The sequence below is a fragment of the Tetrao urogallus genome (genome assembly GCF_951394365.1).
Source record: "Tetrao urogallus genome assembly, chromosome: 4".
Classification (NCBI taxonomy): Eukaryota; Metazoa; Chordata; class Aves; order Galliformes; family Phasianidae; genus Tetrao; species Tetrao urogallus.
This window is the reverse complement of record NC_136817.1, coordinates 60,847,112-60,871,614: the sequence shown is the minus strand read 5'-3', so window position 1 is coordinate 60,871,614 and position 24,503 is coordinate 60,847,112. Positions and strand designations below refer to the sequence as shown.

At 36.1% G+C, this 24,503-nt stretch overlaps 1 protein-coding gene across 1 annotated transcript; it reads right to left on the bottom strand.

Moving 5' to 3' along the window:
• Positions 1 to 2,461: 2,461 nt before the first annotated feature.
• On the bottom strand, positions 2,462 to 24,326 carry SH3TC1 (SH3 domain and tetratricopeptide repeats 1; the record flags this gene model as incomplete). The annotated part of the gene is made up of 17 exons (XM_079534732.1): positions 2,462 to 2,692; positions 2,910 to 3,106; positions 4,005 to 4,155; positions 4,433 to 4,555; positions 6,646 to 6,796; positions 8,608 to 8,788; positions 9,454 to 11,145; positions 12,583 to 12,624; positions 14,664 to 14,788; positions 15,191 to 15,386; positions 16,278 to 16,351; positions 16,864 to 17,041; positions 17,738 to 17,881; positions 18,849 to 18,954; positions 21,639 to 21,766; positions 23,138 to 23,212; positions 24,101 to 24,326. 17 exons carry the CDS (start codon positions 24,324 to 24,326, stop codon positions 2,462 to 2,464), a joined length of 4,020 nt encoding a protein of 1,339 aa, XP_079390858.1.
• Positions 24,327 to 24,503: the final 177 nt, after the last annotated feature.

The following is a 24,503-nucleotide window of genomic DNA, read 5'->3' as shown; positions in this document are numbered from 1 at the left end:
AGTTCTATGCCTATGACTCGCTTTAACCACACTAAGTAGGAAAAGTCATAATTCCCGTGTCATCAAAGTAAAGAGAGAGTATTCAGGTGCTGCTTTTTGAAATCTGGCTACATTTTTCATGCTATACACCTGGCTTGAAGGCAGTGCCCATGAAATCATATGCTATAAACTGCACAAGCTCTGATTTTGAAGGGTTTAGTAACAAAGGACTGTATTGCCTGTAGAATTCTGTGGGATCAAGGCAAGAATATGAAGTAGCAGTGCTAGGAAGAAGGCAAGTATTATCAGAAGAATAAAATTGTGGATTAGGAAACACAGCTTCCTTTCCCAGAATATGAAGAGACTGCCTGTGATAACAGTAATCAGAACCAGAGACACTGCCAAGCAAGTTAATTAACAGAGAGTAATATCCAGTTTTCCCAGCTCTTCTGAGAAAATACAAGGCTTCTGTTGAATTTTCAGGCCCAGGTAAGGAAGAGGACATGAATTTCCCCATTCCTTTTGGGATAGCATGATACCAGTCTGATTCTAAGTTTCCAAGCTACCTGCACATTAAAACTTTCAACTTTAATGCTTAGTTCAAGTCTGTGTGTTCAGGAAAACTGTGTGCAGAATTGCAGTCGAGACACTAAGGGTCTTATTCGCTCTCCAACTCAATGCTTTTTTCTTTTTTAAAATCAAAGTGCTGAGAAATGTTTGATAAGTGCCACATATTTACAAACAATAGATTATCACTTTCATAATTTTTAGCATTTAATCCTCTGTGCGAAAGTGAAAACACAGGCACATATAAGTTCTCTTTACAGTGTTGGAATAGAAAACCAGAGATACGGTTAATGTGCAAGAAACCTCCTAGAACTACCAGATATGCAGAGCTTAAGTCTAAGCAGCTACAGCTGAATCTGTAATTCAATTTCTAGACACTTGAGCCAAAAAAAGATCTACAGATTTTTCTTGTATACCTAGATAGTCAAATTTTCTCTTGTAGGTACTTGATACTTATTCTGACGGTGTCAACTGTCTGTTGCATTAGTAGTGCTTGTAGGTCTCAGGAAGAAGATATTCTTTCCATCTCTCTAGAAAGTATCCCAAGTGTCATCTATCTTCATATATTTAATAATATTTAGTAAGAAGTCAACAAACCAATAAGGAATTCACAATTCCTTATTGTCAGGGAGATGACAAATGTCAGATATCTGAATGCATAAATGAGAAGTGTTCATTCTGCTGTGAATGACTTTTTAGTAAAAGAAAGATTCCTGGACAAAGAACCAAGGTAATGAGAATATATAGCTACACAGACAAGAACATATAAGTTGTTTAAATATAAATTTTTTCTTGCACCTTTCACTTTTCCCAGGTTTGACAACATAAAATACGTAGCTAACAACTCCCAGCTGATTTCTGACATCTTCCAAAGAAACTTCTAGGCTTCATAAAGTCTCTTAAAAACACAGTAAACTCTTTCTGTATGAAGTTGTCTACAGAAAGGAGAGATGGTTTCAAAGTTTCTCAGAATGCATAATTTTATCAGACTTCCTTTCTTAGACATGCATATTCAATATATGCAACATAATCCACTATGTCATTTCTTATATAGCTTTGATATGAAAATGTTTTGAGGAACAAAGATTCAGATCTAATTCCAAAATTAACAGTGTAGTATTTTTGCAATTTAGTTATTTAGAATGCAATTTAGAATCTGAAGGAGTACATATTTCTGACTATAATGTAATGATGCGTGGTAGAAAATTCTGTATTAAGTAATTGCAGACAATGCTGATAGCTCTGAAAAAGGTCAATTAAAAATGTCTTCGAAAAGAGAAAGAGAGCCGTCACACATCTGCTGAAATGAACAGAATTACAACTTAAATATATATATTGCTAGAGACTTCATTTCTGGACAGTAATTAGTATTTTCAAGAATTCTGGGATAATTACATTCTTCAGTAGATGAGTTTGTTGACAAATGACGGATGATGGCTAGGCTGAGGAAATTGATCAAACCAATTTTGAAATATCTAATTTACTTGATGACGTAGAAGTATTAACACAACATTATTCTATAGTGAGGTCATATATGAACAAGGTCATACAAAGAAAGTCAGTGCTGAATGTTTCTCTACAATGCTTTATTAAATACTTTTCATTCATATATGTATTTATCATTTTCCAATATGTAACTAGACAAAGGTTTTTCTTTACTAACAGTGAAAAAGAATAAAGACTTTTTTTTCTTTTTTCTTTTTTCTTTTTTTTTTAGTTTAATCTCAAATAACAAGACTGTATATCTTAGAGACAATGAAATGCAGTCCACTATCACAAAAACAGATAATTTCCCCTGGGATGCTAAGATCTCACTCACAGCATGTGCTGTATGAAACAATGCATTCTGCATGCGCCAGCGAGTGCAGGGTTTCTGCAGTTACTTCTGTACTAAGATTACAGTTTTCAAAGATGCTTATAAACTCTTATAACGCTGATCAGGAGCTAGATTTATTCTTCTAACATTCAGCTCTGTTGCAAAGGTTCTTGCCTTTTGATAGAAGAAGAGAGACATTTCCCGATCCACAAGGAAGTTGTGGTAGATTATTGCAAGTCTTGTGTAAATCTTCAGTTGAGCTTTCTTATTGCCCAAGTCCATGGCAGCAGCGAGAGCCAATTGATAATAGCCTGCAGCATCAAAGGGATCCTGAAGTAAAAGAAAGATAGCACTCCCTGTAGTACAGCTGTGTAAGAGGACACCCAAGCTCAGTTTTAATGCACCAGAAAAATATAGTAACTGAACTTCAGTAAGTTCTCTCACATTATTATTTAGATTCTAAATGCATAAAAATGGTTGAGTAAAATGATATGAAAAACATTACTATGTGTAACCATTTTCCACAGCAGTTTTTAGTGTTTCTTACCTTAAGATCGTAGAATATAATGTCTCCTAAGTTCAAGTACACCTTGACGTAGTACAGAGTTTCCTCCTCAAACTCCAGAGGAGAGGAACAGAGGGACAAAGCCTTTAAATAAAAGTGTTCAGCTAGTTCACAGTGACCCAAATGATGATGGATGGCAGCCAGCCGATGGTAAGCTATTCGTTCATTTAGCTGATTTCCTAATGAGACAAGAATTGGGATAAAAACAAGGAGGCAAAGAAGTCAAATTATCTCAAACCAAGAAATGTCTATAGGTTTTTTTTGTTTTGTTTTATATCTACATGGTATTTTATTGAATATAACTAATTGATCCCGATAGATGCATGCCCTAAAGCTATCCTTTCTTTTAAATAGAAATCCCACAAAATTTCTGTATTTCAAACTGCTGCATTTCACCAACACTGGGATTTTCTTAAAAAATAACTATATACATGTATACCTTTCATGTATAGATACATACATACTGTGCATGTTTACAGAAATATATGTAGATTATCTTGAAAATGTAGTAGATAATAGGATTAGAAACTCCCTTGTCCTTTTCAGTAAAAACTTTTTATCAGAAATTATGTCACAAAAACCAATGATCAGACTGATCAAAATGACACATCTGTGCAGTCACAGAGGAATTAGACCATTCTTAATCAGTTGAACAGTTCTCAAAACTTCAAAGAATATTGCTTTGGAAACAAGCCATGTTGTTTTTAATTACTTTTTCCTAGGTATGCTTGCTAGCAAGATTACTAACAAATCTGAAAAGAGCACATTAACACTTGAAAGCCTCTTGGCACACCATTCATGAGTAGTACAACTTGATTGTCAGAAAGCATATTAAATTTGGACTTGGAATCCCAGACTTAATTCTGTGCTGTACCAAAGATTTTCTGTATGATATTGGAGTTTGAAGGGGCAGCAATAAGTTGTTCATTTTTGAAAAGAGGCAAAAATATCAATGATAGCATTATTATGAAATCCTGGCAGTAACTCTGACAGAATTTCTAGAAGAAAACATTTTTAGAATCCTGCCTTAAATCGAAGATAACTGTAATATCCAGATGTAACTGAAATTGGTCTTACCTAAATTTACACTGAGCATAAGAGATGCTTTTGCATATTCCATACTTTCCTCGTAAACCTTTAGATTCACCAGCAACTCCACCAGTTTATTGCATAATCTGAGTTCAGTGTTTTTGTTGCCAGTCTCAACAGCAAGGGGAAGAGCCCTGTCCTGGAATGCATAAGAGCAGCTTAGGTATTGCAGAACCACAAAATGTGCACTGACAAACTTCCACTGATGGAACGTCAAGCAACTTTTGCTTTTGTTTTACTTTTTGAATATTCTACATCTTAAACCCAAAAGAAGGGTTTGAAGAAATCTATTAACACCAGGGCATAAGATAAGTCTCAGTAAGTTTGTTAAGAGGTTCAGGATTTCCAGAACACCTGTTACAAAGGGGAAAAGCATGTAACTATCAGTGGAGGAAAAAAAAAAAAAATGCACAAACCCTGTAGAAAGGCACTGCTTTCTCCTTTTCCCATTTACCATTAAAAAATATGTCTCCAGCAGCTTCAAACAATTCCATTGTTAAGTTTGGATCTCCTGTGCATAGAGCAACATCTTGAGCAACCTGAAAATGGAATTAGGTAAAATAAAGTTTTGGTTACTTCTTTGTTTAAAATAAATGAGTGTATATAAATATGAGCAATTGAAAAAAATGATCTTAAAGAGTTAAAGATTCTCTTCTTGTTAAGATGTAGGAAAAGCTATACTTGTTGAAACCATGTTTTGTCTTTTTTGGTACACCCTCTTTTTAAGGAGCTCGATGTTGAAAAGGTACTATAGGAACCAGGGCATGTACATGGGTATGGTCTCCCTTTCTCTGGCAATAGTCTTCTGCTGGCTTGGTCAGCATACACACAAAAACAAACAAAACAAAAACTACACAAGAGCACCAGTAGTGCTGTCAATAATTGCAAAATATTAAATTTGAGATCAAGATTCTCATAGGAATAAATTCACAGAATCACAGAATTGTAGGGGTTGGAAGGGACCTCCAGAGATCATCGAGTCCAACCCCCCTGCCAAAGCAGGTTCCCTACAGCAGGTCGCACAGGTCGGCATCCAGGCAGGTCTTAAACATCTCCACAGAAGGAGACTCCACCACCTCCTTGGGCAGCCCGTTCCAGTGCTCCGTCACCTCACTGTAAAGAAGTTCTTGCGCACATTTGTGCGGAACTTCCTATGCTGCAGTTTCCGGCCGTTTCCCCTTGTCCTGTCTCCACTCACCACTGAAAAGAGTCCAGCCTTGCCATTCTGCCCCCCACTCCTTAGATACTTATAGACCTGGATCAGGTCCCCTCTCAGTCTTTTCTCAAGGCTGAACAGACCCAGTTCACTCAGCCTTTCCTCATAGGAGAGATGCTCCAGGCCCTTCACCATCTTTGTGGCCCTCCGCTGGACTCTTTCCAAGAGATCCCTGTCTTTTTTGTACTGGGGAGCCCAGAACTGGACGCATTATCATTATTACCATTATTATTATCATTATTATTATTAATTATCATTACAAGTTAGATATAGCTAATTGAACAGTTTATATATATTTATATATTTTTTTAAATAAACACAGCTCCATTATCCTGCTGTTCTAAACTAAGTATATACTTCATCAGCATGAAGGATTTTGGGAGAGGAAGCATGTGTGCATCTCCTCCAAAGCAAATGAGTGTTGCCAGGACACTCCAGTACTGATATTGATTATATTGATGGGAAACGGGACTTACACACAAAGCATGATGAGTCTTGCATTGGCTTTGTGATTTCTGGTTTTTGAATTGTGTTATATTAATGTAAGTCCAGCTCCTTACTTCAGCTCAATGACAGTGATCCTTTTCAGATTATTTTGGCTTCAGGCACCCTAAGAACTGTTGTACCGTATTTTTGGAAGCTGTACATCTAAACAGTGGGTCTCAGTTTATTTTTATTTTATGATCATATTTTTGTTACCACTCAAACATCAAGCACTCGAACAGCCAACACTCAGATCTCATTAAGGTCAAATTCTACGCACACCCTGTTCTACAAGGCAGCACTCTCCCTTACAGCAGACAAGTATTTTTAACTCCTTTACAAAAGCAGGAAGTAATTTACCAAATACCTACACGATTGGCTGGAAGCAATATAGACAATTGTAAGGCTCACATGTACGCTGCAGCGTGGCTCTGATAGACACTGGATGATTCTGTATCAGCAGTCACAAGGGCCAGATCACCACTTCAGGCCATCTTACAGCCTGCTAATAGCAACAAAAGTAGCAGCAGTTTTCCTGGGGATGTGGCCCACTAGCCTGCACACGGCAGTGATTAGTATCTGTACCTATTAGCATACAGTAAGCATGTACGATATGCTTGCTGTGCTGTTGCAGACCTGGTAGACAAGGATGTAATAAAATGAAGAATTGCACAGAACACAGAATTTGCATTGAAACAGGCTGTAAAGTTCACCACTCAGAATCTTCATGGAGTCAAGCAACAGATTAAAATGGAACACCACAGGATAACACTCAGACTTTCAGCAGCTGTTAAGCTTAGTACATAAATGATGGTGTTGTGTTCAGAAGGTTAGTTGGTAAAATCTCTGGGAGTGTTAAAATTACACACTGTCTTACCATGCTACCTGCAGCATGTCGACGACATTTGCATAACTGTGTTGATAACATACCTGAATATAGAGATCCACAAGCTCATTCTGCCTCAGAATATAATATATTTTTCCTGCCCGTAGCCAAGCATATGCCTCTCTCTCTTTTTTCTGGAGATCTATAAATATTCCAAGGCTTCTTTTGGTATATTCAAGAGCTGATCTGTAAGCCCTGGAATGGGGGAAAAACTATTCATCACAGGGTGACTCTTCAGAATCAGGAAGGTGTGTCTTCATAATAGAAAAGCTTTATGTTCATGTAAAGGAATATTTCCTCCATTCAGTGCACAACCACAATTTCTCAACTGTTCTGTTAGCAATTAGCACCTCAATGCTTCTTTCTTTTGTTTGGTCTATTTACTTCTAGATCGTTATCAGTTAATGGGGGGGGAGGGGAATCCTCATCTTAAACTCTTGTATAGTTTCTGCTTTTTCTTATAAGACTCAGAAAGAAATAATGTCTGAAATACATATTTTCTAAGTATCACCTAGGCTATGGCTTGAGCAAGGTTCAGACTAATCCACACTTGCACAAAATTTTGAGGTGAGATGCGTAGTGAAGCACCCAAATTACAAGACCATTGGTGAGTACACTTTTCTTTAGTTGTAAGGTCATAGCATTCTTAGAAGTGCTAACAGTTCTTGTTGGAAAGACCTGCCAGATTGGCTGAGCTCCAGATTTATTTACTAAATCCTTCCCTATCCGTCTTGTGATAGACTCCCACTACCTTGACCCAATGCATTTTCCTCCACAAACAAGACAAGCATTTTAAAATGTACCATAAAAAGCAAAGTTGCTTTCAAGCAGATGGAAGCATATAGTAATCCATAACTCAGAACAGCAGATGGAACAAATCAGGCTCTATCTAATGTCATACTGAATGCCTGCTATTATTCAGTAGTGTTCTCAGAACCAGTGGTCTTTGAGAACCAGAGTCCTAGCATGTGTAAATTCCATGCACTAGTTGCACACAAAGCAGTAATTTTTTCCACCTATTTTAAACGTTCTACACATTTCAGCTAATTTGAAATCTTGACTGACTCCTTTGTATTCAGTCTTTCTGAAGTATTTATTTATTTATTTTTGACCAACTATATAATTCAACAGCGGTCAATAAAGCAGAATAATTTGGATATCAATTTGAAAAATTAAAGGTTTCAACTTCAACTACTGAAGGTTAAAATTAGCATCTACTCTGTCTCTCCACAAGTGATAATTATTTTCCTTATCCATAATTAGGTATACCTCAATATACCTGAAAATTTTCCATTTGAAATAGAAAATGATAAATGATTTTGTGTGATAAAGCAAGAAAAGACACAATCTTAAAAAAACTTTTTTTTTTTTTTAAAGAAACTGCTGCATTTCTACAGCACCTCTTAGTTACTGTAGACCCCTGCAACTTGTTTTTTTCTGTAATGATAAGGAAAAAATTCGTATAAACAAGAGCAGGGTAGAAATTTCTGTAGACTGATGCTGTGTAGTTCTGTAAATAGTCTTTCTGTTTACAGAAATTCTGAAAATTTTTTCCTCAAAGAGAAAGACCCCCATAGAGACAACTTAATGTCTGACATGGAATATGCTATTCGGTTTTCCATAGAAAAATTGTCATGTGAACACAAATGAGTTATCCACCAGCAGTAACCTTAGATATGTTACAGTCATCTGAAGTTGCATAGCAGATAAACTTTTTCAGTCATCTTCTTACATTTTAAAAATAATTTCTCTTTTAAAGTAGTGCTATAATCTCTGCTTAATATCTTGGTTCCTTTAAGAGATAATAGTTACTTTAAAAAATATAATAAATTAAAAAGCAGACCAGAATTCTCCACTACCATAGGAGCCTTCCATTATAGTGAAGTATGTTGGCAAAACAAAGTGAAAAATATTTGTCATATACTACTACTGCAAAGATTGAGACCCTTTACTGTGATATAAAAGTTCAAATCAGGATAAAAACAAAGTTATTCAGCATATCTTACCTTTCTGTTCCTAAAGACAAATAGAGCTGACTAATGGTTTCCAAAATTTGCCCCTCCAGAACTTTATTGGACATCTTTCTAGCTAAAGATAGTTGATACTCATAGTAGATGACACACTGAGCCTCATTGGGAACGACTGTACTGTAGAACTGACACAGCAGTTTAATTGCTTGAAGTTGACCTAGGGGAACAGACACACAACAGTACTATGAATCTCTATTTTAAAATGAAAGTCAAGTTACCTTTAAAATAATTCATTCCTATTGTTTCACAATTTTAGCACAGTCAATGAATAAAAATAGAAGCAATGACAAAAAGATTCCACCAGCAACTTCCTCAACCTCATCAAAATTAACAAAAGCTAGAAGTAACTTTATCTCCAGAATAAAATAAATAATTCATCATTAATATTTAGGGAACCTAAATCACAGTAGCAAAAATGAATATAGCATAGTTCTTCTAAATAGAACTATTTAATGCAAAATTAATTCAGATTACCCTTATTTTCATATATTTAACTTGAGTGTAGTTCTTTTTCTACTACCAATGATATAGCTGTTATCAGTATTACTGAACATAGAAGTGCCTGGATTTATTTTTTTCTTTTTTAAAATTATTTAGTTGTTTCTTAACACGTACATTTTCTCCATCTCATGATTTCTGACAAACCTAAGAAGCAGCAAAAGAGCAAATAAACATGCATTTATGTCTTCCCCATTATAGAATGGAACAAATGTTCCAATCACTTTGATAGCTGTCAAACAACAGAAAATAAAACATCATTTAAGGAAAAAAATGTAATACACCCCTATAACAAACACTGCTCCCAAAAGCCCCAGCACTTACTTTCCAGATGACTTATATCCATTGCAATTAAAAATGCCCATTCATAATAAAACCTTCCTTTTTCTCTTTGAGTTCTACTAACATAATAACGTCCCAATTGAAGGAGAGTTTGAATAAACTCTTGACCACAGTCCACACTTGGAAGTTTGGCAAATAGCTTCACTGCTTTGATATAATAATGCTCTGCCAGCTTACTGGCTGCTGCATGTAGACAGAGTACTCCAAAATTAGCCAGGGAGATAGCTTGGTTATGAGTCATATTGGCTTCTTCAGAAAGACGCAGAGCTTTGTAGCAGCTTTCAGCAGCTTTCTTGGTGTTGTTTGTTCTTTTCAAAGCAATAGCAAGCATGTTATAAGCAACACCTAGCTGTTGAGGATTGCTCCACGAGGAGTCCACAACAGCATTTAAAATGGTTGCTGCCACATCATACTGCCTGTAAAGAACATATAACCAAGCAAGTGAAACCAAGTAGTTAATAGTTTCCTCTGGCTTAGCAGAAGTATCGGAGTCCAAGGCTTTCATCATGTAAACGATGGCTTTTTCATACTGTTTGTGGTGGCTGTACAGTTTTGCTAAACTAAGATAGATGGTGCTGCATAGTCCTTGATGCTCATTTGTAAACGCAAAGGAAAGTGCTTGTGTGAGGTAAGGTGCAATTTGGGATGGAAGTATTTGTCTGAGTTTTCTCAAGCCATAGAGTTTGGGAGCATTTCTGATGACCAAATCAATCCTTTTCAGGGAATCCATTAGAGTACTTGAGTTCTGGGAAGAGGAGACTTTTATGCAGCTTAACACAATGTGTGGCAAACACTTCTCATCGTAGGACTCTGCTAGTTTGAAATAACAGTTTTTAGATAAGTTGTTCTGTAAACCCAAGTCATTAGACAACAGTTGCAGCCTTTCTAAGAAGGGAAGTGCCTCTTCATGTTGTTTGCGTGCAGTGTAGTGTTTTGCCAGTAAAAAGCATGCCCTAGCCTCTGCATGTTTGTTCTGGCTTAAAATCGTCCTCTTCAGAGCATGCTTTAGAATATCTGACTCCAGGTCAGCACTGCAAATGTGGTTGGGAATTCCCATGAGAAGAGATGTAGCCTTGTCAAAAACATGAGAACATTTTTCTTTGTTCTTCTGTGTCAAGTAGATGACTGTTAGATTTGTGTAAAGAGCAATTATAAAGTACAAATCGCTAAATCCTCCAGCTACTGCTCCAAGAGCTTCCTCAAAATAAACCCGAGCTTGGGAAAACTTCACTTTTTTAACACTCAGCCTGCCTAAGAGAAAGCAGAGCCTTGCCAGTGCCCATGACATACCTGCTTTCTTTGCTAATTCCCTTGCTAAGCTAAAAAAACTGAGTAGTTCATCTTCCTCTGAAAAACCATAAAACATGCTATTAATGAACGGATAAGAGAAATCATACAGGTTTTTGAAATCACTCTCATACTCTTTGCTATTTAAGAAGAGCAACAATGACTCAAAGACATCAGATTCTTGACCATTATCTTGATATATGTAGAAGCAAGGTCCTTCGGGTGAAGGAAAGATTTCCTTATGTGAAGAGCTGGCAGAATCCTTTCCTTCTGTAGCTGGCCCTTCTGCCTGTGTGACCTGTAATTTCTTGAACTTCTCCACAAATTCTTCTATCTTGCCATTCTTCTTGCTGGTGGTCACCATGTTAGAACATGGACATAGAATTTCTGAAATTCAAAAATAAATTACAGGTCACTATTTAATGTGTATATACACACACTAAGGTCTTGGACCAACAGGACTATCTATCAGTAGAAGACATTATGAAAACACTAGCTGTTAGGAAAGCAGTATGTTAGGGAGACAAATGAAAGCTAGAGAAAAAGAAATCAAGATGTGTCAACAAGTATGGCAGAACAAGTATGGTAAGATGGAACAAGTATGGGAAATGGAGGAATGGGGATAAAAGGAACCTGCCACATGTAAACAGGCTGCTTATCAATATGCCCCATCACTAAAATCTCTTCTATTTTATTAAACTGATCCAAACTACTTTGTGTTTGAGCGTATACTTAAAATATACACTTTTGGCCCATATCTTCTGTTTTCTCTGTGTATTTATGAGAGAGAAAGAGAGAGAAATCTGTCAGAGAATTACAATTCAGACCAGGTGATAAGCAGGAGGATCAGCAGAATCTGGAAATGTCCAAGGTCTGAACTGGAGGCTGTATAAATGACTCAAGGTCTGGGCATGAATGTAGAAAGGATTTAAGGTCTCAAGGAACCTTAAGTGTGAGCACATGAATAAATTATGCTTAAATTTTTCTAGGAAACTAAGACAGATTAGCCAAGGATGATAAAAATTGAGCCAATTGTACTGTTGAAGTCTGAAGCAGGTGCTGCTTTGCTGGTACAGGTTTTCTGCATGCAATTACAATGTGGTAATTGATCTAAATTCTACTGTAGTATTATTGCTGTTATTGTCCAAATAAAAAAAAAAAAAAAAAAAGACATTTTTCAGTTTCCCCATTGTTATCAGGTTGTGATCATAGTGTAAAGCTAACAGCTGAACACCAGCAGTAACTTATTGAAGGTACAGATTTAGAGAGCTTTCCTTAGAACAGTTTCTGGAACTGTTCAGCAGAATCAAATACAAAAATTGGCATTTAGAATAAAGCAATGATAGTAATAGCTTAGCAGCTAAATGCCAGTTAGAAATAATTCTGCATTCTGAAAGTATCTCCTTTGGGGAACATACTTATGGGGTGTTTTCTAGCAAACTGAAGATCTGCTGGAATTTAAACTATACACTTCCTAGGTGTCTCATAAACAATAATGTGTAGGGTGGTCATAACAGTAAAAACAAGTTGTACAATTGACAACTGGAGGACAAGGTCAATTGGATAGAAAGGCATCTAATATTTCTAAAAGCCCAAAACATCTTACAGTGGTAAGATGTACAGTACAGTTTACAGTACAGTACAGTACAGTTACAGTAACACAAGTTACAGTTTCTTTACAGTGAAACCTAGTGAAAAGATAGAGAAGCAATGAGAGAAAAAGAAAGAATGTGGAAAGACATTAGAAAGAGAAAAGCTGGCAAAGATAGCAAAAAATTAGAAATAACATTAATTCTACATTGAAATGGTATGCATATTTATTACCACATTCACACGTTTTCTGAAATTCTTGTTCTTCTAATTGGTCTGTAAGAAAGAAAAAAAGCTGTGCAAGTTATGGTATCTTGGTTCTTTTTCAGCCTTAAATATCCTAAAATAAGACTTCTCAGTTCCTTGTGGTGGAAAAATTGGATGTGTCCTGTAAATTTAAAAAAGATGAATTTTCCACATCTGACCCAAGGATAACATACTACAGGACTTGCCCTCCCCTACATAAAATTTACTGCTTTCCGTATGCTTATCATTGCCACACAACTAACATTGCAGAGCACGTTGGGGAGATTTCTGCATACAGCATTAGATTTAAATCTTCAAGTCAAATTGTTCTACATGTAGGATGCATCACTGTTTCACTAAACCTGAATGCATATACTGCCTATTTACAAAGGGGCAATGTAGATACAGTCATCCCTCCATCTCCAAAATCAGGTACAAAAATACTTAAATATTGCTGATATTTTTATCAGCGCTCAGAAGGAAAAAAACATGTTTTTGGTAATTTGTATAGGTAACAATTACAGGCCTTTGTGACCATTCCAACATTTAGATTAAATGTGCCTAAGTATTCTGTTATTTTAAGGAATGCATCTTCCAATTTTGTTTATAGTTCTATATACCTAGATTTAAGTGTTTAGCATAGCACACCTCTAGAACATTTCAGAATTACTATTTTATGTGGAAAATATTTCTCAAAATATTCCAGTTTCCATACTTCATTATGAGATTATATCCAGTGTCGTGCATACACTGGATGCAATGTAAGTTATACTAAGTTCATGAAGGGTATCTATACAATCGCATAGGCTCACAGAACTAGGTCTATTTAAGCTGTTAGAAAGCCGTTTTACTAGATTTTCAGACTCACCTCTCGCTGACTATTTACTTCTGCATCTCTTTTCTCTAAACGCTTTCCTGAGTTTTCTGCCCAAATGTCACAGATATTTACAATAGTAATTGTATCTTAATGCTCTGAATGTCCAGTTGAGGAAGGGCTTGTAAATAAATATGTCGCATTAACTGATAGAGATATTTACTCAGGTCATTCTTGCTTTCAGTAAATCAAGTTATGCTGACCAACTGAACAGTTTAAAAGAAAAAAAAAAAAAAAGAAAAAAAGTGGTAAAGATGGCAGTTTTAAGGATTAGGAAAGAGACGAGATGTAGCAAATCTCTATTAAGCTCAGAAGACAGTTTTAGTACCTAGATCTAAAGTTTTTCTTCCAGGTTTTTCTTTTGAAAGAGGAAGGTAAGAAATAGAGTTGTTTTGCACACTGACATGAATTGTGCTCTGCAGCTGAGGTGTGGCATGTGGTTATTGTCTGCATGCACACAGACACGCAAAATCCAGCTAGTGCATGAGTCAAACCTTTAGCACTGGCTCCTTTCATGTTGGGACCTATGGGCTCTTCAGATGGCACTAATGAAGATAAACCTGTAAGATATTTGGCAAATGTACACATGACCACAGACCAAACTGTGGCAGAGTAAGAAAGTGCTGCTCGTGATCAGCTCAGGGAGACAGGTCTGTTAGATTGCCCTACATTAAGTCCGTAAAGAGGAAGTCTTAGTTGTCTCAACTACATTATGTGAAGCATGAGTGGTTAGAGAGATGGTGCAGCTAAAAATGTTGTTTCTTTTGCTATGTCTTTGATAGTTAAATAAAACATGAAGAGGTGTATGTTTGCATTAGCTGTCAATATCATGCCACCTTTCCTAAGAAAAACATGAAACAGACAATATTTAGCTGAATGTGCTGTCTTGTCTAATGCACCACTCTGACATTTGAATGCTTGAAGATCAGTTCAACAGCATTTGGAAGCCCTGCTGTTTGATTCACTTGAAAATGGACAAAAGAGGATTGTAAATGCTCTGCAGGAAAGTCATGCATCAACAGGAAAGTAGCAAAGATTATTTGAATGCCATCTCTGTGATCAAACAGAATGCCAACATATTTCAGAGTAGCTAAATGGTTGGAACTTCATTAAAAGAGAAAAAGTTACTTATAGTGTGGATGGAGAAACTTCACATATAACTAGTATAGTGAAAATGAGCAAAACTCACACTTACCTATTCTATACACAGAACAAACATCTGTTATAGAGGTTTGTTTCAACAAATGTATCACTTCTTCAACATTTTTTTCTTTTGGAAAGAAAGATAACTCTTCTGCTTTAAGAAAATCCAGGTCTGCTCTAACAAAGAAAGGAGCAAATCAGAGAACAGATTTGGTTTGAGTAACTCACTGTGGCATTGAATTTTGATTTTGCTGGAGATATTTAATGCATGATTTGCAGGTTCTGTTCTGCTCAGTATTGGTAATGGTAATCATACTTATGCAGATGGGGTCTCCTAGACCCCATTTAAGGGCTGACTGCCACTGGGGAAGGATCTCTTTCTAGAGATTCCTCCTGTTGGAGTTTTCTACTGTGAAACGAGGACATGGGTGAACATTTCATTTTTGATTGTCTCTTTCCACCACAATAATCTTTTCAACTATAAACCTGTAAAAACCATCCTAACCATGCCACTCTTCTAATTGTACATTTGTTAATCATACACTAAGCCTCTTTTGTTTTCTGAGTTATGTCACTTACTTATTTCCAGGTAAATCCAGCTTAACATGACTTGTCTTTACAAAGCCTACGTGGCCAGTAAACAAATGTCTTCCAACAAACCATTCCATGCATTCAATTAAATAGCCAAGGATCTCAATTTTGTCCCCTTCCTGGAAATTAATCTCTTCAGGCACAGCACTATCATAATTCATCACAGCTAGACAGGATCCTGTTGCTGTGTAATAAAGAGATAGACAAATAACATTTGCAGTAGATACAGTAATTTAGCAATGCATTTAATAGAATAGCAACTTCACAGAGAAATGCATTTAGCAAAAGACCTTCCTGGAATCTCTCAGTTGTACATCCAGCACAGCAAGATTTGAAGTGTCTGAAGATGATAAATTTTGTTTGAGCAATTAAAATTGTGAATAGCACAATATAAAGCTCACAATGGCTATTTCCCAGCCATTAGATGGCAAGGTCTAAAATCTTTTCAAAATGATAACCTATTCCATCATGAATGACAGTAGGAATTACTTTAAGTCCCTTTTCTTGAGGGAAGCACTAGCATTTGAACTAACTTATAAAATCAGTATTAGATAAAATGCAGTTATATACCAGTCCATGCAGTATTGAGACAGACATATATGGCAGAAAATCACCCATATTTACTCTCTAACCTGAGCCCACTTGCATGAGTTTTATTTCTCTGGCAGTATTAGATAAAGCAGTACATGTGAAAAGGGCACAAAAATAAGAATATTCACTGATGTAATTTTAAAGTTTATTTTCAAATCTACAGAGGCAAATCGCTCTTTTCTACTTTGCATGTCTGCTTTACACAATATTTAGGACAAAAAAAAAAAAAAAAAAAAAAAGAGAGAAGCCTTCAGAGTTTAAACTCATATTAGATGTGTCTAGCCGTATAGTTTTAAAACTCCTTTGTCATAGGCAGAGATTTATGCCCTCACTAATTTGACTACAATGCAATTTGAAAGCTGTTTTCCCATCCTAATACAACGAAAAAAGATACTGAACACTTGAGAGGGTGGCCTAATGAAAGCATAGAGTAAGTTAACTTTCTAAAATGCTGAAATGCTGATGTTTTATTGGAACATCTTACCAAGTTGTCTGATGGATTTAGATTCAGTTTTGTATGTAACATCGATGGGATCAGAATATACTTTAAGAAACCACCTGAAAGTAGAAAGTGTAGTGTGTATGAAATGTTTAACTAGAAGTTGCAACAGCAGCAGTGATATTTTAAGTCCATTTAAAAACAACAAGATTCACCTCTCTCAATCAGTATCTTTCAATTTCAACACTGTAAACTTCATATACAGCTATATTTTGAGTAATAACAACTTAGAGTGATAGTAGTTCAAAGGTGTAGTTTTTTTTACTTGCAAGGAAAAAAAAAAAAGGCTGTATCCACCCTAATAGAATGGAAACCACCTTCTTTAAATGCTGCACTACAGGCATCTGAAACTAATTTCAGTTACTTAGCATGGAAGAAAATAGAGCATTTGTTCTCCTTGTTAATGGAAAAGGGATGTTCCAGAACAAGCTGCCATTAGAGACACCTCTGTCTCAGAGTAGGGGCATACATATGAAACATTTATATATATATATGTATGTATGTTATATGTGCTATATGTTTTATATATATATATATATATATAAAAAAAATAGTTTAGTCGGGTACCTACTGATGAAAAGGGATCAAAGGCTCCAGAGAAACATTAGACAGCATAGTCATGTCACCATCCACAGATCCATCTGCTACACCAGCAGTAAGAGTCCCAGCCTCAAAGTAAGTGTTTATTTTGCAGTCTGTAGCCATTATTTTTCTTACCATATTGTCAGGACATAGAACAAAAAATGCCCCTAAAAAGAAAGCAGAGTAGCAGATGCCACTTATGTAATGTTTTTGTTTCATACAAGCTTTAAAACTTGCTTCAAGAACAGCATTCAGTTAAAGATTGAAAATCTGAGATTTCACAGGTATTTTCTTTCCAGTTGTTTGAGAGATTTTCATGCATTTCTGTCTAGTTTCTGTTTAGGTACAATAACATCCTATGAAGCACAGAATCCTCTACCACCTTCTTTTTGCAATATTTTACAGCAGATTACCTGGATCTATGCATTTATATTTTCTAAAGGATACAAGAACTGTTTCTATTACGTTGATTAACAGCCTATCTACCCCAGCATTCTGCCTTACAGTAGCATCAGATCTGTGATCAGAGCTGTTTAGGAAAAGCATATGAGCCTGGCAACTACCTGTAATCTCTTTCATGTCTACAGGGTCTAACATAATATTAAGTAAATTGAAATGCACATCCCTATCTAACCCTTTGGGCATCCAATTCACGGACCAGTTGTACATGATTTTCACTAATCCTCCTTTGATGCTACTGAATTCCTTCTGTGTTTGTTCCTTTCTCTCTGTGTTTCTATTACATACGTTAAAAAGATTTAAATTTCAACTTCAGTAACAAAGTGAGTGTCAAGATTTGCTTGTAGGATTTTAAAGAAAGATGCTTCTCTCAAATTAACCTTTGCACAAAGAGTCTTCCTTACCTTCTTGTACTAGCAGACTTCTGTACATTAAATTTAATGATTTTTCATTTATACAGACTTCAATGCCTGTTTCTTCCTCCTCTTGAGAATACAGCCAGAAAGATTGATCTAGGAATAAGTTTTCCATGCAGTGATTTACAAAACCTAGGGGGAAAAAAACTTAAGACTTTGTTGTCCTTGCAATATTGCTATATTATACAAGAAAACAACTTTCAGAAAGACTGAGACTGGGATATGCATCCATATGACATTACTTTTTCTTAACCCATAATACATAACTCTTGTTACTACATAATGGCATAATTTCATTCTTTGAGTTTCATGCATTACAGCTACTTTGGGTGCTTAGCTGTCACACATTACATCTGAACAGTACAGAAATTCTTTGTGCCTACTATTGCTGAAGTAACAGACCATATCCTTACAGGAGTTCCCCACAGTTCAGCCATATTTCAAAGATTTAGGGTTAAACAGAGGTAATCACTAGCAAGCTTTGAACAACAGGTGCTTAGCATCTTGTATGAACAGGTAACCGAAAATAATTTCAAAATATAATCCCTCATAAACCTGTTGCCCAAATCAGCTGTGCCAATTTAAGCAGCTACTGTGCCTCAGTATCAGATTCCTGAAGTTTCTTCAGGACAGAGATGATGTTGAGTTAAATAAATCACAACAGTGCTTGATCTTGGAAACCAGATCTCCTTATATTAGGACTCAAGGCTTTCAAAATTATATCACAGTTACAGGAAAATATGGGATGGTTGTAATAATTAGCATGTGGTAGTTGGTAAATTATTTAAAGGATTTGAAACATTAGCTAATAGTTTGAGTCTAAAGTTACAATGAATAGGAAGGGTGAGCAGTCACTGAAGTGCTATTCTGAATTTCGGAGGATGACATTTGTTACCTGGCACTGGGACAAAGGCAGGGTCTCTCTGAGGTGGGGGATGTCTCTGCCTTAGCACCAGTACCAAGTTCAAGCACATTATTTACCAATATTAGGAGTTAATATTTCAAAGAATTTTAAAGTACTCTTCAGCAGGTTCCCAGTCAAACAGAAATTCTGTATAGAGGAATAAAAAAGCACATTGGTATGGGGAAATAGCTTTACCCAATGAGTAGTAAGTTCGAAACTTCCATATTTCTTCAAAAGTTTTAAATGTTACCACTATTAGATCTTGATCACTGTGAATAGAGAGCAATCTAGCAGAGAGCTCCTAAAGAAAAATATCAAAAAGCAACATTTTAATTATAGTTTTACCAGAGTTGAGCACAATTTCTCACTAGTTAACACATTTACATAGAATGTATTAAGAAGGTTTAAAAAAGTCATCCAGGATTTTGCCTATGTAAGATACCTGTTCTTCCACACATACATAAAACATACAGCCAACCAAATTTGAATTTGATTTATTCTTAACAGTTATACCAACAATTCCAGTGGGGTTGATTTAGAGAGAAAGTAGGACTGACTGAGACTAAAAGCCTCTCTGGTTCAGATCTGCTTCTGTACAGTGGCCAATATTCTCTATATGGAGCATGAAAGCCAGGCAAGCATCCAGTGTTACTTTCCAAGAATACCCTCCTAGCCCAGAGCAATTTGCAGCTTAGGGATTGCTTTTGCCAAAAGTAAGGGCAATAACAGTAAATAGCAGAAGGGATTCTTTGTTGTTGTTGCTGTTATTATTGACATTTAAAAACATCTAAGTCATCTGAGCTTAACTTTTAGGCTTCGTAGCCTAAATATTTTAGATCTGCATCATCCTTCTGCAGAACGCCTCAGAGTTCTGTATGCATATTAAAACACGCACATCTTTTGTTATATTTGTTATGTCTTTGAACTTGCTACTTGTAGCATTGGTCCTGTGGTACCGTAGACAAGGGACAGTCATTCCCTAGTTCACTCTTTCCACGTGTTAAGACTAATGAAATGCATCTGAATGCTACTTTTAAAAATATGCATTAACATCCTTTCCTCCTCATTTGTAAGAGTTTTGTAAGAGGGAGACATTAAGTTGTGAATTTAACTAAGATGAGTGATGATGATTGTTATAATGTTGAATTTTATGAGGTGAGAACATTCACCTCATAACATTCACCTCATTCACCTCAACATATCAACATTCAAATAAGTGCAAGAATTGTATATGTGAGCATACGTTCTAGACAAAGACTGTTAATATACAAACTAACCGCACATTAGCTGCTTAAAAATGGGCCTCTCATGAAATTGGATGTTATCTTTCAGAAAAATAGAACTGTCCAAATTTGACTCAAGTATCTGAAGCAGCACCTCAGAATTCAGACACACAGCTGACTGGTGTCGTTTTACTGTATCATTTTCCACTGCTGTATCTTTGATTGAGGCTCATCACAAAATTGAAGTGCATTCACTTAAAAAAAAAAAAAAAAAAAAAAAAAAAAAAAAAAAGTGAATTTAAAAAAAAAAAAAATAGAAACCAATTTGGAATCTACAAAAAGTTCTATCAAACACTTCGTTATCTACAAAAAAAAAAAAAAAAAAAAAAAGTGAATTTAAAAAAAAAAAAAATAGAAACCAATTTGGAATCTACAAAAAGTTCTATCAAACACTTCGTTATCTACAAAAAAAAACAAAAACAAAACAAAAAAAAAAACAACAACAAACAAACCACAAAGCTTGATCCACTTTTTATTAGTTAAATATTTTAAAGATCTCCAAATTAATTGTGATTAATCTGTATATTTGTAATTCACACAACATGAATGGATGTAAATAGTAACTCCTTTTTGAAAATAAATGTCCACCTCAAGCCTCTTCTGAAAGGCATGTCTCATCACTGCTTTGATCTTGTGAATACTTCACCAGATTAAATATTAACAAGAGCCTGAAATCTATTAATAAATTGCCAACACATACTAAAATATCTCTGCCTCAAGGGCTTCACGCACTGCTGAATATCAAAACAACATTCTAAGGAAACATCATTATAAATCTTGCTTCCTTTAAAGTCCTTTTCCCAAGTCTATTTCTAATATGGCCACAACTCTAGTCTATGTGTATGCTCTTTCCTTCCCCTTCCTACCCCTCTCCTTTCCTCCATCTCCTCCTAAACAAAAGCAGGAGCAGAGCAGCAGGAGTACAGACTGTTTTCACAGCCACAAAATCAGCAGGCTGGTGACAGAGGGTTCATGGAAAATCATGTAGAAACAAATACATCAGAGATAGTCATAAAGTCGTAACTAATTAAGATCTCAGTGGTGGGCTTCCTAGGGATGGAGTCTAGGACAGGGAAAAAGAACACCAAAGGTCAAATTGTATCAACCTACTATTTCCATTGGGAGGAAAAAGGAGACTTTAAACAGTATTTCTAGCAAACCTCATTGGTTTTACACAACAGGGCTTCTATATAAAAGGAAATCAAAGACAGTAATAAAAAAGTGGCTAACCCTCTTCAGTGCAGTTTCAACCTATAGCTTTCTAGCATTTGGAGCCCAATATTTATACTATTCTCCTTCAGACTTCTTCTTGGGCTTAGCTGTGTTCTTTCCAGGTAAATTACGCACCAAATGACTGTATGCAATTGGAAACTGAAGTGAAGAGCCAGTATGAGGGCAGATCAATAAAGCAGACAAAAACAGTTTCCTGTGATGCAACTCAAAGAAAATAAAATTGGTTAAAACCTTTAAATATCTTATTTAGCTGGGCTTATTTTGCATAAATTCAATGCTACCACCTCTTTCAGTGATTTGATATTTCTAATGATGATTTGGGGAAGCAAAAGGAAATTCTGATCATTCAGATTCAAGCATACATCAATGAGATGGAAACTGAACCCAAGCATCAAACAGATGAGTTCAGCAGCACAGAGCTGTGTTCTCTGAATGAAAATACCTGCCAATTCCAAAACAATTCACTTACACTGAAAACTGCTGTGACTTCCCTGCTGTCATTTTCCAGAAGACGGAGCTGTCCTCTGAGCTGCCTCTGCAGTCTGGGATCAGGACATCCATTCTTGCGTCTCACCATCGTTAGCTTCAAGGAGATATCTGGAGAAGAATATCCAAAGTGCTAAAGTTTGGTCATGAAGAATCAGATTTGTACAACCAGAAAATCCCTCCAAAATCAAGTAGTCTATGTTAAGAAACGTTTTTATAACTTCAGAAGCAAACACACAGAAAATTGGGCTGCTGTATGGGCTGACATTTTTTTTCTTCATTTTTATTATCCGGTAGAAATAATGATCTAGCACAAAGCATAAGATTTTTCTCAGTTTTGTATTAGAGTATACTTATGTATTAGAATCAACTACACAAAGGATCTGCAAGCCTGTAGGAAACTTGTAAAACAACTGTCAAACTTGGGAATGGAGAAGAGAGAAGAGGAAAAAAAAAAGTCAAGCAGATTGTTAATTTATCAAAAACAGACAGCTCTGTGGACATCAAGAACACGTCTAGATTTCCAAATTTCCTATGCATATTTTTTAACTTCAGGCAAACATACTACATACTAGAATCACAGGGGGAAAAAAAGGTCACTGTATATTACAACAATTCTTAATGCTAATTTTAAGTTCATTAATTTAATGTGATGTGTCAGATCACCCCTACTACTTCAGAAGATAAACCAAGCTGTTTCTCAGCTAAGCTTGTTGAGCAGTACAAACCAAGATAAAGGAAAAACTAAGTGAATTAGTACAGGTTAGAGTCTGACTTGATGCAAAAGAGCTCTGCAGAAAAGGTCCTGGGTGTTCTGGTGGACAACAGGTTGGCCACGAGCCAGCAGTGTGCCTTTGCCACCAAGAAGGCCAATGGTATCCTGGGGAGGAATAAAAAGAATGTGGCCAGAGCTTCAGGATTGAGATCCTCTCCCTCTGTTCTGCCCTGGTGAGGCCACATTTAGAATACTGCTTCTAGTTCTGGGTTCCCCAGTTCAAGACAGACGTGGATCTCCTAAAAACAGTTCAGTGGAAGGCAAAAAAGATGATGAGGGGCCTGGAATATCTCCCATGTGAGGAATGGCTAAGAGATCTGGGACTGTTAAGCCTGGAGAAGACTGAGAGAGGATCTTATCAATGCTTATAAATATGTATTAGTGCATGAGTCCAGAGAATGGGGCCAGGCTTTTTTTCCAGTAGCGTCCAGCAACAGGTCAAGAAGGAACAGACAAATTAGAACACAAGGAGTTCTATCTGAACATAGGAAAGATCATCTTTACTTTGAGGATGGCAGAGCTGTTACTGAATTACTTTTCTCTTTTTATGAGAAATTCCCAACAAATTTTATATGAAAGTTCCATTACTTCATCGATGCCAATGAAATGTCAAAGCTGGAAGAAAGACAATTGCAAGCACTGTTTATTTAGTTGTTTCAAGAAAAGCAATGAGAAAGCCTTGTAAGATATAAAGGAAGATTTCTTACCAGTTGGAAAATTCTCAGCTTGACCAAGTAGGGTTCTGGAACTGACATTCATACATTTTTCATTTTGTGGATAATCTATTATGATAAATAAATGAACAGTTAGTGCATTTTCAAAATCCACATAAAAACAAATCACACTGTCATTTGACACACTGGAAAAGTACTAGCACAATTTTTTTTTCCCCACTTCCTGCTGTATAGTTCCCTAAAGATATGAAAAGTATCTGAAGATCAGGTTGAGGTTGGACTTGAGGATATTTTCCAACCTGAGCTATTCTACGATACTACGATCATTTTTCTCATACCAAGTAATTAAATCTTGATTTTATCATTTTAATGTGAAGTTTCAAGATAACAGAGAACTGATGGAAAGAAAAACTGACATCCAGTTTGAGAAAGAACAAGATTCAGACATCATTTTTCTCTTCATTTACACTATACTAAGTGGTGACCACTTAAGCTTCAGTGCTATGAATAGACAAAAGTATTGCTTATAAAGAAATTGGTATGTATATCCTAAAAATTTTTCTTCTGCTCTGCTTTAAAAAAAATGCTTCTAATATAGTTGGGTGCAAAAATATATTCCTTTTCAGAGCATTTGTTGATGTTATGTGGACAAAGACAAAAAAACTAAGAATACATATGCACAGCATTTTTTTGCTTTAGAAAAAAAGCCATAGAATAATCAAATTTAAGGCTAGTTATTGAACTGTTTCTGTATATTGTCTGCCCAAATTGAGTTTCAATGTAGATCATTTAATACACCACCTGGTTCAGCATGGGAGAAATACAGCAATTTGTTTTGTTGCATTTCACAGCTGTAGATGCTCAGCAGAAAAAACATGACAGCTTTCTGCTTGCTCAGAGCAAGAAATGTTTAAAAAATAAATAAAAATCCATCAATTTAAACGCAAAGAAAAGTCAAGAGCAGAGTAACCAGACAGGGTAAGATGGAGGTTTTACCCATTTGTTCTTGCAGTGCGTCTGTCTTGTCTCCGCCCCTGGCAGCGCTCACTTTAGCACTGGTTGCCTCGCATATCCAGCCAGGCACACACCTTCCCTGCTCTGTTTCTTTCCTCTCAAGGTTGCTGTCTTGCTTTCCCTCTAGACTAGGAGCAGGGATCCCCACCTCCATGGTGGCTTTAGAGCTGAGCACAGACACACTGCCTCCAGCTGCAGAACTCGACATTATTTGCAATTCCTTACAGTGATCCAATAAACATTATCAGCAATCTGAGGAGGGAAAAAAATCATTACATGCATTAAAAACAATCTCACTATACATGCACATGTTCAAGAGCTTTCCATCTCCTGTGGGAGTTATTTTTCATTATAATATATATTGTTATTTCACAGCCCACCAGGA